This window comes from Clytia hemisphaerica, unplaced genomic scaffold (assembly GCF_902728285.1).
Source record: "Clytia hemisphaerica strain Z4C2 unplaced genomic scaffold, Clytia hemisphaerica genome assembly, whole genome shotgun sequence".
Classification (NCBI taxonomy): domain Eukaryota; kingdom Metazoa; phylum Cnidaria; class Hydrozoa; order Leptothecata; family Clytiidae; genus Clytia; species Clytia hemisphaerica.
The window spans coordinates 363,265-379,497 of record NW_027103274.1 but is presented as its reverse complement, the minus strand read 5'-3'; the positions used below and the strand labels follow the sequence as shown (position 1 = coordinate 379,497).

General features: G+C 36.5%; 1 protein-coding gene across 2 annotated transcripts; it reads left to right on the top strand.

The window, feature by feature from the left end:
• Nucleotides 1-1,333: 1,333 nt before the first annotated feature.
• LOC136802210 (uncharacterized) lies at nucleotides 1,334-14,986 on the top strand. 2 transcript variants are annotated; one of them, XM_067058927.1, is made up of 7 exons: nucleotides 1,334-1,481; nucleotides 8,323-8,554; nucleotides 9,713-9,811; nucleotides 10,555-10,616; nucleotides 11,540-11,706; nucleotides 12,859-12,948; nucleotides 13,752-14,986. In XM_067058927.1, exons 1-7 carry the CDS (start codon nucleotides 1,412-1,414, stop codon nucleotides 14,280-14,282), a joined length of 1,251 nt encoding a protein of 416 aa, XP_066915028.1. In that variant the 5' UTR covers nucleotides 1,334-1,411; the 3' UTR covers nucleotides 14,283-14,986. The 2 variants fall into 2 exon arrangements, with proteins under 2 accessions (XP_066915028.1, XP_066915036.1); XM_067058935.1 differs by lacking the exon at nucleotides 1,334-1,481 and adding an exon at nucleotides 5,134-5,219.
• Nucleotides 14,987-16,233: the final 1,247 nt, after the last annotated feature.

The following is a 16,233-nucleotide window of genomic DNA, read 5'->3' as shown; positions in this document are numbered from 1 at the left end:
TCCTGCCATGGTCTGAAACCAGTATAGGATCGGTAAAATTCCATTTACTTTCGGCTAAGGTTGTAGTCCTGAAGGTAAACGACTTAGAGTTAGAAAGACTCAAAGGAAAGCTTGTATTCTTGTCCTTTTCTCTTTTACTGTCTTAAACGAGCTGGTATATGAATTTGATGTCTTTGAAAATTAGTTTCGAATTTCGATGCAATTTTTGGTTGCGAAAGATGACATTTCGTTAGATAGTGCTTTAGAAATTCGGAATAATTGTCAAAATGGCAGAAGCAGGTACCCCTGAAACCCCTTTCCGTGACCGTGGATGATTTAGAGTAATTACTACCCTATAAGTAATATACTCTTTTTTTTAGATAACTTTTAAATGTATTCAAATTGTGCCAGTACCCATTGAAACCTCTTTTCACAAGAAAGGTTTCTTTATGGCTTAAACGATCGAAAACCGGTCCTCCCTACAGAGAATTCCCGTTTCTGTATTCAGTGGTCTAGGAATCATCTTGTTAGAAGCATCTTACACAGTGGCGTTGTGGCAGGGGGACCGGGGGGGGCATGGTCCCCCAGCGGAGATTTTTTTGAAGAGGCGCCGAAGAGCAAGGGGCGCCAAAAAAGATTTTCTTAAACGCCCAATCTTAAAAATCATACTTTACGCGCTTTAAATTGCGCCACAAGACCAATTTTAAATTACTTGCAATTTTTTTTGTTAACTGCAATCTTGCTTATTTACAAGTTTTTTTGTGTACAATATAGCATTATTAAATGAAAATCTAACTGCGCCTCAAGACCAATTTGCTCTGTAATGTTATTATAATATTGGTAAAATTGTAAAATTGCCCCTTTTTAACCTGACTGAAATTCGAGCCGTTACTAGCAACCCTGCGGGGCGCAAGGCGCCGAGTATGCACCCGACACAGTGACAATGACACTGTCAGTCACTGATTGAATTTCTATCTACCTACTTCTTGGAAGACAGGCAAGATTGTCCGGGGAGTACCTTGGGTTGCGAGCTGATGAGGGTGTGTCGCCCGACTTTCAACTCTCGTACCTTTACTTAGCGGGCCTAAAAATGAGGAAAAAAATATTTTTGTGAATGTTAAGATCCTTATTGGGAGAAATTTGACCAAATTTCGATCTTTCCGGGGACATTAAGTTGAATTTTTCCGACTTTTAGTGGGGCTGAAATTAGATTTTCTTAAAAAAGGTACCCTTTAAGGGCGGCACATATCCGTACCCACCATTTGCCTAAGTATCCCTCGCGCAAGATCGATAACCGCTGCACTTCTGCGTTTGAACAAATAACTAACTTGTTAATAAAATATACTATTTTTTTAGATAATCTTAAATATACTAAGATAATTAACTAAAACTTTATCAAACTAACAACAATTTGTTCTGTAATCTTTGGAAAATGTCAGGGCGAAGATCATTTTATTTGGACAGTAATTCTGTTTGTTCAGCAGAGGAAGATGAAAATGAAGGTAATTAATTAACTCTATTAATCCAATTAAGTGCCACTGGATTCATATGAGATCGTTCAATCTCTTTTTGTCATGTACCCGCAGATTTATGTAAAGCCCGAACTGCTAGATATCGTTTTTTAAGCTCTTCCAAGCAAAAAAAAGTAAATATCACAAAAGATTATGCTGCTATTGTTTTCGAAAACCTACAAAGCTTGTTATTGGTCAAGCGCTGAAATTCGATCGTAATGTCACGTGACCTAGGTAGGATTTTCTACCTAAACTTGGCACTCTTTTCAACCGAAGCCACTACATCTAGCCCTTCGGGCTTTATAAATCTATGTACCGAATTAGCTTCACAAATGATATCATCCCTCGGGGAATTTTCAACATTCGGTTATTATCAGTAGACAGTCATAATAAAAGGTCGAAAGCCTTCTTAGGGGAACACGTACCCAGAGACTTAACACGATGGGGTTAAGAGCTTTCTCAATTAAAGTCTGTAAATTACTCACTATAAGTATATCTGTGAATAACAATATTTAGCCGTACTTTCAGATCATGGGTGCAAATGTTGCATACCATCTATTTCTGATATTTCATTTTCAAGCAGTCGTAGCTTCGAGGTTCCATTATCGTGCGCAAAGTTGTGTGGTTGGCGTCCGTCTGGGCCATGTCTAAGATTCCCAAAATGGGGGGGGGGGCGTACAGGGTTTGCGAATTCCAAAATACCGAATAATTTTGCTAAAATTCCTGTGATTCCGTAAAAAAATACTTGCAATTCCGATACTGAATTTTTTGGGTATTTTTCCTCGTTTTGACTAATTTTTCATCAGATTTGATTTTTTCATGTATGAATTCCGAAAAAGGGGGATGAAAACTTTATAATACCGAAATTCCAAAGCAAAAATTCATGGATTTCCGATACCGAAACAATTTTAGCATTCCGAAATACCGAATGAATTTTGCCCGGTTTCCGAAATTCCGAAGAAAAAAGGGTCGATTTCCGCAATTCTGAAATACCGTACGCCCCCCCCCCCCCCCCCCCCACGAAATGGTTACTTGATGTATGCTTGATACTTATCAACCAAAGAGAGTATATATTTCTGATTGGTTTTAAAAAATTTCAAGATAATCTTCCTAACGGTAATCAAATCTCAGAAGAACAAACTTACTCTCGGGTACTTAATAGCCGCCCCCCCCCCCCCCCGCTAATTAATTTTTCGAAAATTTTCCACCCAGGACATTCTTATTCCAACCCCCCGCTTATTAATTTTTGGGAAGATGTTTTTGAAAGTTCCCTTTTTTTGTCCTAATTCAGCTGTATTAGCCTCCTTTTCAAAAATTTTCCACCCAGGACATTTTTATTACAACCCCCCCCCCCCCTTATTAAGTTTTGAGATTTTTTCCAACCCCCCCCCCCTCCGCTTATTCCAACCCCCCCCGGCTATTAGGTACCCGAGAGTATGTTATTTATTAATACATTGGAGTCTAAGGAAATTTCGATTTTTAGAGTATCCTCGGCTAACCAACAACCTTGAGCACCGTAGCTAGATGCTAAGGTCCATTTCTAGGATAATATCTTGTTCAATTGATACATTTTTTCATTCAAAACCCCTCTGGTGAAAATCCTTCAATAATTTAAGATGGGAAAAAAACTCGACATGGCAGGTTGAAAAAAATTATATTTTGTAACAAATTTTATCTCACAATAGTTTAAAATTTGTTAACAGCTCAGTATTACTGTGTAGTTTAGCGAATTAAAACTAAATATCACCTTATTTCTTCTTTCGTAGCGGATTTAATTAGCAATTATTTTCTCTAGATTTCGTAAGAACAGAGGGGGATGAAAAAGTTCTACAGTATAATATCTACACCAGTCTGTATTACGTAGCAATACTTTGATATACTAGCGATGGTCCATCTTTCCCAGCTGGCACACAACGTTTTTTTGACGTTTATCTAACGTTCACAACGTCCATATAACGTTAGATGAACGTTGAAACAACGTTGTGTGCCAGCTGGGTTACTATTGCTTTCGATAATTAAGCCTGGTTGTGAAACGTGACCTATTATACACGCCTGTCTCACAGCTCCGGTAGAACAATTTTTTCCTCAGTAGAGATCAAAGTTTCTATTGAAATCCCAATGTGGGGATAGAAATTATATTGTTCCAAGGTTAAAAAATCCATTTAGGATGGTTTAAGTTTGTGATTTTTAAACATTGAATTGCGAGTGGAGATGAAACCATAACCAAACTAATTAAGGTAATATACTGGGGGGGGGGCACTCAAAGTAAACGACTTACCGTACGTACCCTTAAAGGCCCTTTTTATAAACTTCCCAAAGTGCACTGAAATGGTCGAAATGATAGCAAAAATGAGAAAAAGTTGACTGTAAGGGTGTAAAATTTGAAAAACCTGCCCATTCATTTCCCTCAAAATGGTCAGATTCCTCCTCCTTCCAATGTTCCGTTGAGGTCATGGTGATCCTTTAACAACAATAATCATAAACGTCGAAAAATCTTATATTACTGAGCTATCTACGTGAAATATCAACTCCTATATTTATTTAACCTGATGAAGGGAAGATATTACAATAGTCTGTTTGGCAAATCCTCATTCAATATCACTCAATAGCTCTCAAAAAAGTAAGACCATGGTTCCTCCCCCACCCTTGAGATAAATTAGGGACTAGTATATGGTTTTTTCGATGCAGACCCGCAGTCCCTCTCTCACACCGAGCTATTGAAATCAAAAAGACTATGCTATTTTCTATAAGAACGAAATTTACAAGAACAGGCTTCAACTGGCACATTTTAAAGCATTGCGGACTCTAAAACACCCGATTTCTTAAGAAAACAAAATACTCACAAAATGGTGGAAATGAGAAGATGTTAAGAACATTTTAGACTTGAAACTCAAAACGTTAAGAACATCTGAAGGCTTCAAACATTTCGCCTGTTCTTATAAAAAAAAACGTGTATTACGTATTGGACAATGCATTCATAACGCACAAAAAAAGCGCAAAATATTTTACAATTTTGTTCTTGTCATAAAAAATTGATTGAGCTTAATAATAAAGAAAAAACAAAAAAGTACGGGTTTTACAAAACATTATAATAAAAAAAACCTGAATAAAAGAGGGAGCAAAATTGTCTATTTATGATATACGGCTTTCCATTTTTGAAAGAAATTCACAACGATTGTTTCCTTCAGCCGGACATTAAATTCTATTGTTGTAAACAATAGATCTATTGTTTTGAAAAAGGATTGAAGTGTGAGTTTTCTCTTCCTCTCTCTGTATGTTCTTATAAAGAATATTGGTTGGTAAACAAAAGGAAGAAAATTGAAAAAGAAATTGATGAAAAAGAAAGCTGTTAAGCGAGGTGAAGAAAAGATGGGCTGAAATAAGATGATGAAAAATAGAGGAGTAAAAATACTAAAAAAAAATGAAAATATATTATGAATTTATTGTATTCAAGCTAAGTCGAATATAGGGTACAACAACACAAAAAAAGGGTAAAAAAAAGGCATAAGGACAAGCAGGGAAGAATAGAAAGCAACAGATCCAATATATAAGGCTTTCTGTTATGTTTGAGGCAGAGATTTATTTCTCATTTTGATATTTGACCAAAAGGTCACCGCACCAGAGCTTAACACAGCTGCGAAACGACATAGAAGAAAAAGAAGATTTTTTTAGAAGAAGAAAATCACTTCACACTTTTTTTAGCAAGACTTACTTCCGGCCTGATAAGAGGTTTGTTTTTTTTGTTTATGTTTTTGCTTATTTTGATTCGATTGACCATAAAGTTTACCAGAAAAAGACTTTTTTTGTTTTGATTACATTCAAATCTCACGGTCGGCACGCAACGTTGTTTTACCGTCCATCTATTATTCATTTTATCAAAGAAAGTGGACTCCTGGGGAAAGAGGGGGCACTTAGGCAAAATTGGGTAGGGGGACGCGCCGCTGGTCAGAGTCCCTTCTTTAAACTTCGAAGATCTTTGACATGGTCTCGAATTCACCAATTTTCAAGATGTGTATCTGATAGGGTCAACTTTTGGTAATTTTTTGACTATTTTCAGTGTTGAAATTAGAAAGATTCTCAATTTTTCGTCTACTTTTAGTCATTTAGGCCACTTTTCAGGGTGATCGATTTTTCTTTCTAACAATGTCCCAAATTTGCCATATAGTCATATCTGACAATTCAAGCTCCAGCGGTACGTCCCCGTCGGCTATCAAGGTCAGTGACCCCCCGCCCCCCATATCCCGGTTTGGAAGGTTTTTATCTTTCCCTCTAATATAACAGAGTGCTCAATAATTTAATAATAATTTATAGTCACCATTCTCATTATAAGTTATAGGATCAAAATGACTTGTCTAATTTTCCTTAACCCAGAAACCATGCGAAAAAAAACAGTTTGCTGATTCCGACGAAATTTGGTGAATCCAAGCTTTCTTTTCCATTTCTTTTGTTTTATTGATTAGTTTAAAAGCCTCGAAAATACAAATATTTTACGCATAATGACTTGAAATGGCTACATTTTCTATCGTTTTCAGCTTTCAGTCTTCTTCTACACGTCCCCCGCGTCCCTGCCTGTTTGTAACGTTTATAATCTGCTGTTAAATAGCATTTAAGATCTGTATGTAGGATGCTAATTCAATTTATAGGTCATTTTGATCTTATAATGATTTCATCAGAAAAGTTGTTTCGTAATTTGCATATCTTTATGTTTGATGATATTAGAGTCGTTTGAAGAGGCTGATAATAAAGAATTCTCGCTTGTGTGGGCTCATCAATCATGGATGAAAATTGTAGGACAAGGGTAGAATATAAGCTTCAAGAACCATTCCCCCAGTGACAATGTTGAAGAGCATTGGAAAAGTCGGTGGGAAGGCTGCACTAAACATTTCCACTGGGGGAGGAGGGGTCATTCCATTGTTTTTCAGCGTTTTTCAGTGTTTTTCTCAAACATTAAAGTCCATGATTCTAGTAAGCAATGTGTGGAGAATTTACAAGAAAACTGCTTACAGTTGACGCTCTCTAGTTCGATCTTCATGGGGAATCGGATTTCCATCGAATGAGGTACATATCGTCGTTTAAGAGAGTTTCTTGTTTCTTGTCGAATAACGGAGCGTAGGGAATATTAGAATGTCGAATCATAGAGCGTCGACTGTATTTCTTTACCACTTTTCAACCGCGGTTCGGCGCGTGCCACTTTATTAATTAATTTACCGCCCTAAAATCGATCCAATCCTTTTTTTACACTTTTTTCTATGGGCTTTAGGTCTGAAAAACGGTTTTAGGGTGATAAAACGGAAAAAAAAATGCCCGCGCGGCGATTGGCGGCTACGGTCGAGTTTTGTAATATTAAGTTCCAATCTTTATCAGACCAACCTTTACCAGGTCACATGAAAAGCTTTTAGCCAGTTTTTCAAAAGGGTGTAAAAGGACATATAGAAGGATACAATTAAAAGTGTTAAAAGATTTTAGCAAAATCTTAAAGCAAGATCCTCACACTTTAGGTGTGAAGCCTATTCCTCTTAGTGGAAGGCCTATTCTCTCTTTCTCATTCTCTCTCTCTCTCTCTCTCTTAAGTAAGGTTGAAGTTTGAAGTATGTTAGAGTGAATTTCTCACTAGGGTCAATTATTAAAATTCTCATTTACATTAAGTAGTATCTACAAAAATACCCGGCTACTCTATTATTTCCATATCATTATTCGTTTTAACTAAATGTTATACTTGGAAATCACACGAACAGAGTAGACGGGTCTCCCAGCTAACTCTGCAATTAACTTCTCATTTTGCGAATGTGTGAGGATGAATCAATTTCTGTTGAGATACACGTTCTTTTCATAAGAACAAACTACATAAGGCTTCGATGGTCATAATGTTAAGAACAAGTTAAGAACATTTTAAGGCTCTGTCGACCTATTTCTTAGAAAAATGGTCAAAAATATTCACAAAATGGTCAAAATAAAAACGTGTTAAGAACATTTTTAGGCTTAAAACTCAAAAAGTTTAGAACATCCCAAGCTCAAGAATTGTGGATATTCTTATAAAAAAGCGTGTACACCTAGCTAGTAGCGTAGACAAGTGTGAAGGAACATTTGCTTAGGAGAGCAGATTTAAATGACACAGTAATTATGTTTTTATTCATGATATGCACCACTGGGGAGTCTTCTGAGAACTCTTAAAATTTTCCACCCAATACGTCACTTAAACAATAGAAAAGTGACATACTGGTTGGTACAAAAACAGAAAAGCTGCATAATTTCGTGAAGTCAGTGATGCATATCATGAATACGAATAGGTAAGTGTTTTTTCGTAAAAAATCTGCTCTCCTACGCAGATCAGTCTTCACCCCTGTCTACGCTACTGTACAATAGCGTTTTTTTTATTTAAATGGACTTCCATTTAGCAGAGGGTCTATGTATCTTTTAAGAACAACTAAATCACTGAAGCAATTTGGAACAACATGCAGTTCTGTCCCGCAAAAAAACATTATTAAACCTTCTCTAAAGGTTTGGGGACACGAGAAGTCTTTTTCGTGTTGGTGCAATGCAACATGCTCCATCCCACCAACACAAGAAAAAAGTGCGTGTCCCATGGTTTCTCTTTCTGTTTCATGGGACAAAAAGTGAGGGAAATACCCAAAAGACACGCTGATTTTGTTGCTAAGACAATGGAGCAAAATATAATAAATCATTGCCAAGAAATCATATTGAATAGTGCTCAATGATAAACAAACAAGATACCAGAGCCAAGTAAAATTTATGAATTCTTATGGAAACCAATAACTAAAGCAATGAAATAAAAAGTTCAATTTCCTAATGATTTCTCTTTTTATATTTTCAGGACTTACAACAGGCGAACCAGTCTCCTTTATGTGCTTACCGTGTTCCATCTCTGCAAGTTGCGTCTCTTCAAACAACTACACAACGGCGTCCTTAACATTCTCAAAGGTCGTTCTAACGGCCGAAGAAACACGTGTCTATCAAATCCCATGGGAGAAGCAACAAAAGAAAATACAAAAGAATAAACATCGATCGTTATGTTTTTGTTGGTGTTGTGTATGCACGTGCTTGTGGTAAGACTTCATTTTTACAATATTCATATCGCAATATTTTCTACAGAGGCAGCCAGAAAAAACATTACTTTTTTCCGGGGCTCTTTTTTTATATACAACTTTAATACACAGGCCAAGCGGAGACGGGGAGACTTTTGAGACTCCAGCTTCCTCACTTTTGGGCAAATTAGATTTGTTTTCTCAAATTTTATCTCATTTTGAGACCTTTACGACGGTTGTTCCACCGGGTCTGGTAACTTAACTTTTTGCTCAGCTCATAACCACGGTGGTCTTCGTGGGTTCATTCTTTGGCCGGGTCATACTTAAGGCTTTGTACTTAGTACAAAATGGTACTTGAATCCTCTCTACTTCATTGTCAGTGTTTAAGAGAAGGAACTAGGGTAAGAGAAGCACGGTAGTAGCTATTGAAAGAGTAACCCTCGGGTCATTTCCGATAGACACTTGCTTATACAGTTTCCTATATTCGAATCTTTCTATTATTCGAACTTATTCCCAGTCAAGGAGAAACCCTCTTAATATACTTTCTATAATTTGAAACTCTCTATAATATATTGTATTCAATTACATGCTGAATAAACAAACAATTATTTTTTTCTCTTTTTGACCAACCTTGCTACACATCCGTGTCAATCCAATATTAAAAAGCTTGTTAATTAGAATTGACGATCAATCTAATTTAAAGGTTTTGTTTCGTTTGCTTACTCATCATTTTAATTCACAAGATTTTGGATTGACACGAATGTAGAGCAAGATTGGTCAGAAAGAGGAAAAAGATGATTATTTTGCTTATATCAGCATAATATTAAAATATTTTAGCTGTCCTGCTATGAAATATGTGTCTGATATGAAACGGGGGGGTATGTAAAAACATGGACTGATGGCATGGCAAAACATGGCAAAAATAAAACCTTTAAAAGGACATAAAAGTACTAACGAAATTTGTAAACAAACCATATGCAGCGGGATACAAAATCAAAACAAATGAGGTCACATGTCAAAATAAAAAATCAAACCAAATATGGCTGACTTTGATTGTTTCAATTGTTTTACAAGTTTGTTTTGGACACTTGGTTTTAATTTTTCTCTTTAATGACACGTGGTTCGCGCAATGTTTTACTACTTTATGTCCCTCTAAAAACAAAACCTTTACCTTTCCAGCAAACCGGTCAACAACCGTTTATCACGAAGAGTTTCCATGAGTAACCATGATCTGAAGAGGAGGACTGCTTGCTACAAAAATCTTGTTGAACAACAAAAGTAAGTCAATCTTTTCTTTTAACAGCTTAATATATTGCGCTCACAAGGGTGCCAAATAACTTCTTTATAACTGGCCCAGTGAACGGCGAACTTCGCCGGTCCAAGGAACGGAAAAAATTACCAATAGTAGGTTTCAAAACTCCACTCGCTGCAGTCACTGACCTTTATATACCCTGGACCAAGCTTCTCAATCCCAGTCAAGCAGAACCTTTGATCGGAGTTTTTTGAAAATTGGTACCCTAATGGCGACACTACTCGATAGCGGTGTAAATGCTAGGTCTACTGTTCCTCAAATTCTTTTGATGATGTAGCGACTTTAGACGTTAATTTTTAACATTGCAATGGCTTCTTCTCGGGTACCAATTCCAAAAAAAACTCCAATCAAAGATGGCGGATAGTGCTTGGTCCAGGGATATATAAAGGTCAGTGGTTGCAGTACATATTCACGCTAATTAAAATCTGGTCTAGGTAAGAATTCACTGCCTTAGAATGTAGAATTTGCAGGTGTTATTTTTTATTCGTCAGCCTATCAAAAACAAAGGAAAACCCCTGCTCATAATAACGGTTATTTTAAGAATTTACAAGGCATCAATGGTTTACTTTGAAACGCCACCGGGGTAGTGAAACAGGGGTACTATACGCTTTTTTATAAGAATAAACACAACAGCCCTTTTATTGAGTTTTAGTCCCTAATCTAAGAGGCCTGGGATCCAATCCGATAAATTTTTCTTTTCTTTTTAAAGACCATCAGTTGAACAAATTCAGAAATGGTCCGTCAGCTTTGAAGATTTACTGTTCAATGAACGTAAGAATAACTTTCCATCATTTTTTTTACATAAAAACAGTAAGTATCGATATATTATTAACCCGGGGGTACTAGGGTTGGCAGATGAGGGGTATGTGAGGATGGGACCTCCAAAAAACTACCCTTAGAGAGACTGATTTTCGCTGAAAAGATTGCCCATAGAGAGACTTTTTTGAAAAATCTTTTTCGATTTTTAAAAATTCGCTACCTTTAAAAAGTCAGTCAGAAAGAAAAAGCTACCCTTAGAAAGACTTTTTTATAATTTTTTCACTCTAAATCAAAAAGATTTCTTAAAAATCGTGAATTTTCCGACCCTTAGAGAGACTAATCTAAATTTTTTTGATTTTTGTGACCCTTAGAGAGACATCCATTTTTGCCTTCCCCCGGATTATTAACGACGACGGAAAAACTTCATCATTCATCGTTCACGCCACGGAATTTTTCTATGCCGAAAGCACGGCAGCCTTTACTACGCAAGAAATTGAGTTTGCTTCTAGAACGAATTTCCGCTTGATTGTTTATTCTAGATGCAAAGAGGATATACTCTGCGGGGTAATTCTATCTTGCTTTTCCTGCTTGGCTTGTAGAAAAGTTCCGTGTATCATGAACGCAGGCTAGAGAAGATTTGTCCGAGATCGTGCATTATCTATCAATACTTAACTTCACTAATGTCTATTTTAAAGGCAAAGACCCCTTAAAATACACCTTTTGGACCGTAGACGCCAATTTCTGCGTTTTAACACTCTAAAACCGTCCCAGTCTTTCTTTGCACTCAAAGACAATAGAAAAAAGTGTAAAAATAGGATTGGATTGAGTTTAGGGTGGTAATTCAAATAATAAAGTGAAACGCGTCTGACCGCGCGAGTACGGTCGAAAAGGTGTATTGATTACGGTGATGGTAATTTTGTAAATCTTTTTTCTAGTCGGACGCAAATTGTTCTATCTATTTTTGCAACAAGAACATAGCGAAGAGAATCTTCAATTTTGGAGTGAAGTCAATGGTTTAAAAGATATCAGTGATTGCAAAGAAAAGGTTTCCAGAATGCGTTCCATTTATAAGGAATTTATCAAACCTATGGCTTTAAAAGAGGTACAGTTTTACCTAAGTATCATTATTCATGATATTCATATATATTCATATATTCGAAGGCGCTGTGGTATAGTGGTCATTGACCTTGGTTGCTGCACAGGCGACTGAGGTTTGATTCCCACTCGCAGTGGTTCACTTGGCAAGTGAATGAACCTTCGCCCGGGTCAACCCATGCCATGTGAGGCGAATTGGGTATTCAGTCTAAGGTGCTGATGGGGCGCTTATTGAAAGCGTCCATAGTTGCAAAATTAGGCCTCAAAGCCTCCTGCAACTCAACCAAATAGAAATAGAAACCATACGTAATGTTTTCTATGGACACCAGTTTTTGCCAGTAGTGGTGAATTTTATACAACTTTTGTCTAGCTCAAATTTGCCACTACTGGCTAAAGCCGGGGTATTTCCGTAGAAGGCATTACATCACGAATATCATGAATCATAGTGTATTAAAAAATTTTGCAACCCATTGTAATGAGGAGGGAAGGATTAAATGGTTTTTTTGAAGAAATCCTTAAGCACAAAAGTTATTCAATATTAATATTCAGAAATTTGCTACAACCTTGTAAAGCTGCTGTAAAGCTGCTACTTTTATACCAAGAACATGAGTTGGCGAAACAGGGGATGGCGACAGTATTAAAGTCTGTCTCAAAAGTATGTAAACACTTCAGCTTTTGAGAATTTTCTCAGCATCCATTTATGCTATATTAAAAAACTATACACCGTTGGAAAGATATTTCCAAGGAGAATAATCTAAAGGATAAAAGATTTTTGAAAAATTGAAAAATGAAGATATCTTTCTAAGGGTGTATAACTATAGACTCTAAAACACAATAAAATTGAAATATTTTTTATGTTCTAATAAAACATCCCCTTCTCACAGACCCACTTGAAAAATTGGCAAAAATATTGTCCCCAGTGGAAAATTACATACTCTAATTTTTGTCTCCGCTGAAATCTGCACTGCAAAATATTGTGCTATTTTCCCCATCCCCACAAGAAAACAATGGAATTCAAATCCCATAGCCATAAAATAACATAGGAATAACAATCCCCATCGGGCTTTGGTACGTTATTTTTACCCCCAGTGGCTGATAAAATCCCACCAGGTTTGTGGGAAGGTGTGCAATAAACAAACGGTGTATGTTTTGTTCTTAGGTGAACATTGCTGGCAATACACGACGTCAAATTGAAGACCTGATGGAGACAAAACCAAACGAAAAAATGTTCGACTCTGCACAACATCAGGTTTGAGAATTTTCTTTCTCTCAAAACATAACTTCAACATATTACCGCGCCGGGGGGAGATGGCAATATATGCCCTGTCATATGCCTTTCCTTTTAAATGGCTCGACGGGACCGTGTACAGTTTTGGAGAATGTCGGGTATGAGCGGGCTTGATCTCCGAAATGAAACCCTTTAGAGAGACTAGATTTTGGCGAAAAATGGACCCTTACAGAGATAACTTTCGAAAAAATTCCTAAAAAGGGACCTAATTCGAGCACCTATTTTTGCCGAAGTACCCACCCCCCTCCAGGTATCACCATGATATCATTCTTATTTTGTCCACCTGATTTATTAACTTAGTCAACCTTTCAAACATCAGACAAAAGTTTCTGATATTATGGAGGATTCTTTCCATGAGTATTGCGAAAGTCTTTAATCGTCTTATTCGTGATATTCATGACGTAATGTTTTATACCTACGAAAGGACCCAAAAAACAGGGTGTTTGTCACTAATTTTGAATTTTAAAACAATAAAACCAATAAGCTTGTTTGGGTACTTCCGTATAAAACATTGCGTCATGAATATCAACAATACTATGAATACACGGGCTGCAAAATTATATAAATGCAGTCAAAACATGTGATTACACAAAGTTCATCTGGTTTTATTCCCATATTACTGTCTTTACAAATTGCAGCTGATAACTTTATTAGTGTCAATAAATTCGAACCAATCAGAAATAAATGTCATGTAACAAACACATAAAGATTTCGAGTGAAAGCGTGATTTGCCTTCAGACTTTAATGTTGCAACCTATTTTCAGGTATTTTTGATGATGCATCGCCAGAGCTATCCACGTTTCTTGCAATCTGAGATGTTCCATTCCATTCTACAAACAACATACGCTTACAATCCAAATTCACCAAAACCACCTTTAACTATCTCCAACACAACACCAAGAAGTATTGGTGAAAATGACACTACAGAAAACGCAATCGAAGATCAACCGCAAAGTGGTTCTACCCATCTCCGGAAATCATCACCAAGTAGTGACTTAACTCTCACCAACCCACATCCATCAACAACAAACACCAAACAACGTCCAAAGCTTGACAACCAATCAGCAGATAATCGAAATAGCCGATCTTTCGTTTCTCCCAACCAGCTCTCGCCAGCCTCCCTCCATGAAAATCCGACCGCGCGGGCAGAAGAGGATGATAAAGGGGTTGAGGACTCGCGAAACACACAGCTAGACAGACACCATTCGATGCCATCAAGTCAAAAAGGCCAACAACAAAAGCAGAAATTGAAATTTGACAATAAACTTGGCCCAAGAAATTCCAGCAACACTTGAACATTTTTATGAAATAACTTTGTTGAATGGTAAACCTGATAATAAAAAAATTTGAAACCGTATATAAAAATATCATTTTATCAGGATTTCAAAAAATGGAAACTGGATGAAATATCTTGGCGCGTTGGTGAACTATCCCATCTGGCACGGACGTCATATAACGACGTCTCTATTCCTCAAGAACGTTAGATGAACGTTAAAAAAACATTGTTTGAACAAACTACTAAGTGGGACGGACTTTGGATTGTCACCCTTGTCACTGTGACACTCTTGACGCCAGGAAGATTAAAATTGCTGCTAATGATATTCACGACGAAGTCTTTTATACAGAAGCACCCGAAATAGTAGATCAGGCTGGGTTGTTCTCATTTTTTTTTGAAATCTTCATGCTTAAAAGTTCTTACGATGTTCTTCGATGGGCCAGGAAGGACTGAAACAAAGTATTATTCTCAGAGCTATTTTAGAGCAATAAAGGAAATGCTTGGGGAAAAAATAGAGCCAAGATTGACTAAAGGCAAACAACCGCTCTTTTACGCTTGCTTCCGTATAAAAGATTGCGTTATGAATATTATGGATTTCTATGAGAAATTAGCCGTTCTCCATTTCTTCAGTAGCCTGTAGTAAATTAATAAAATTCAGAAGATTTGAAAATTGTACAAAATAATAGAATTTATTGTAAAATATTGAAATGTAGATTTTAACAGAAGAATTACTATTTATGTCTGTGTGTTAAATCCCCAGGGAGGGGGTACTCAAGTCAAATGACCTAATACCGTGCGTGCGGACCTTAAGAGTATGTTTTTCAAAATAAAAAAACGCACTGTAAGGGTAGTAATGAGGAAGATGTGTGAAAGTGAACTCTAAGGCTGTAAAATGTTTTTCGGGCAAAATTTTGAAAAATCTGAAATTCTTTTGCCTTAAAATGGGCAAGTCTTCAATAAAATGTATGGCAAGGGTAAAATTGGCATTTTTTCGACCCCAAGTTTTGACGTTTAATAATAAATAGGGGCTGACAAATTTTCAAATTTAACAATAGGAAAGAGGATTGATATTGTATATTTGAATAACTTTCGAAATAAGGGTTGACTGAAAGAAAACACTTTCAAAGATTGACGAGGGGGGGCTAGCAATGACAACAATGTAAGAAGATTTTTTTGTTAAATTTAAACTCACCAAGGCCCTTACTTGGTCATTTACATCCCTTTAAGTTTAGTATTCATGGAAGGATTGGAATTTTGCATCAGACGGTGTCCAACTTTCGTTAAATCTTTGGAATATAGGATATAAATGTTCTTTCTGAATTTTCAACCTTTGCGAAGAAAACCTTCTTTTAACTTTTTCCGCGCGCAGTATTGTTTGAAAAGTGTGAAAATGTTCAAAATTTTATTTTTAAATCCAAAATTTCGAACTGGCGTAAAAGACTGTTGCTTGAGAGCTAGAAAATGGTTTTGGTTCTATTGTATTTCTATACTCTTTTTAAAAGCATTCGTTTTATGTCCTTGCTTTAAAATCAAGTGTTCAGGAGTTATGGCTTTAAATATTGGACTCGGTAAATTGGCAAATTCTGAACGTGCATACGGTTTTCGAAGGTTAATTACTTTCTTTTAAAAACTGCTCCCAAGTAATAATCCTGTCCTTAACGTCTCCGGGTTAATGAACGATTTTTTATTCGTTTCTGATAACATGAACTTTTCTTTCGTTATAGGAAACGGCACTATAATTTCATTGTAAGTTTTAATCAAGGCACAAAAACCTCACATAATAATTACATAATCTTTGACCATGGTGATTAATTAACTTTTTTTCAATTCCTGATTTTTATAATGATGCTTATCTTTTACAGTTCCATCATCTGGCATGAGGTAAACGGCAGAAAACAAACAAGTTCGTAATTGTCATCAAAACAAATCATGACATCATCAGATGTTGAGGCTTGGTTTATTATGACACT

Excerpts from the sequence above, each read along its gene's own strand:
- LOC136802210 (XM_067058927.1), top strand. The coding sequence starts at position 1,412 with ATGTCAGGGCGAAGATCATTTTATTTGGACAGTAATTCTGTTTGTTCA. Across the intron at positions 9,812-10,554 it reads AATCTTGTTGAACAACAAAA|ACCATCAGTTGAACAAATTC; the intron begins GTAAGTCAATCT and ends TTCTTTTTAAAG. Across the intron at positions 10,617-11,539 it reads AGATTTACTGTTCAATGAAC|TCGGACGCAAATTGTTCTAT; the intron begins GTAAGAATAACT and ends TCTTTTTTCTAG.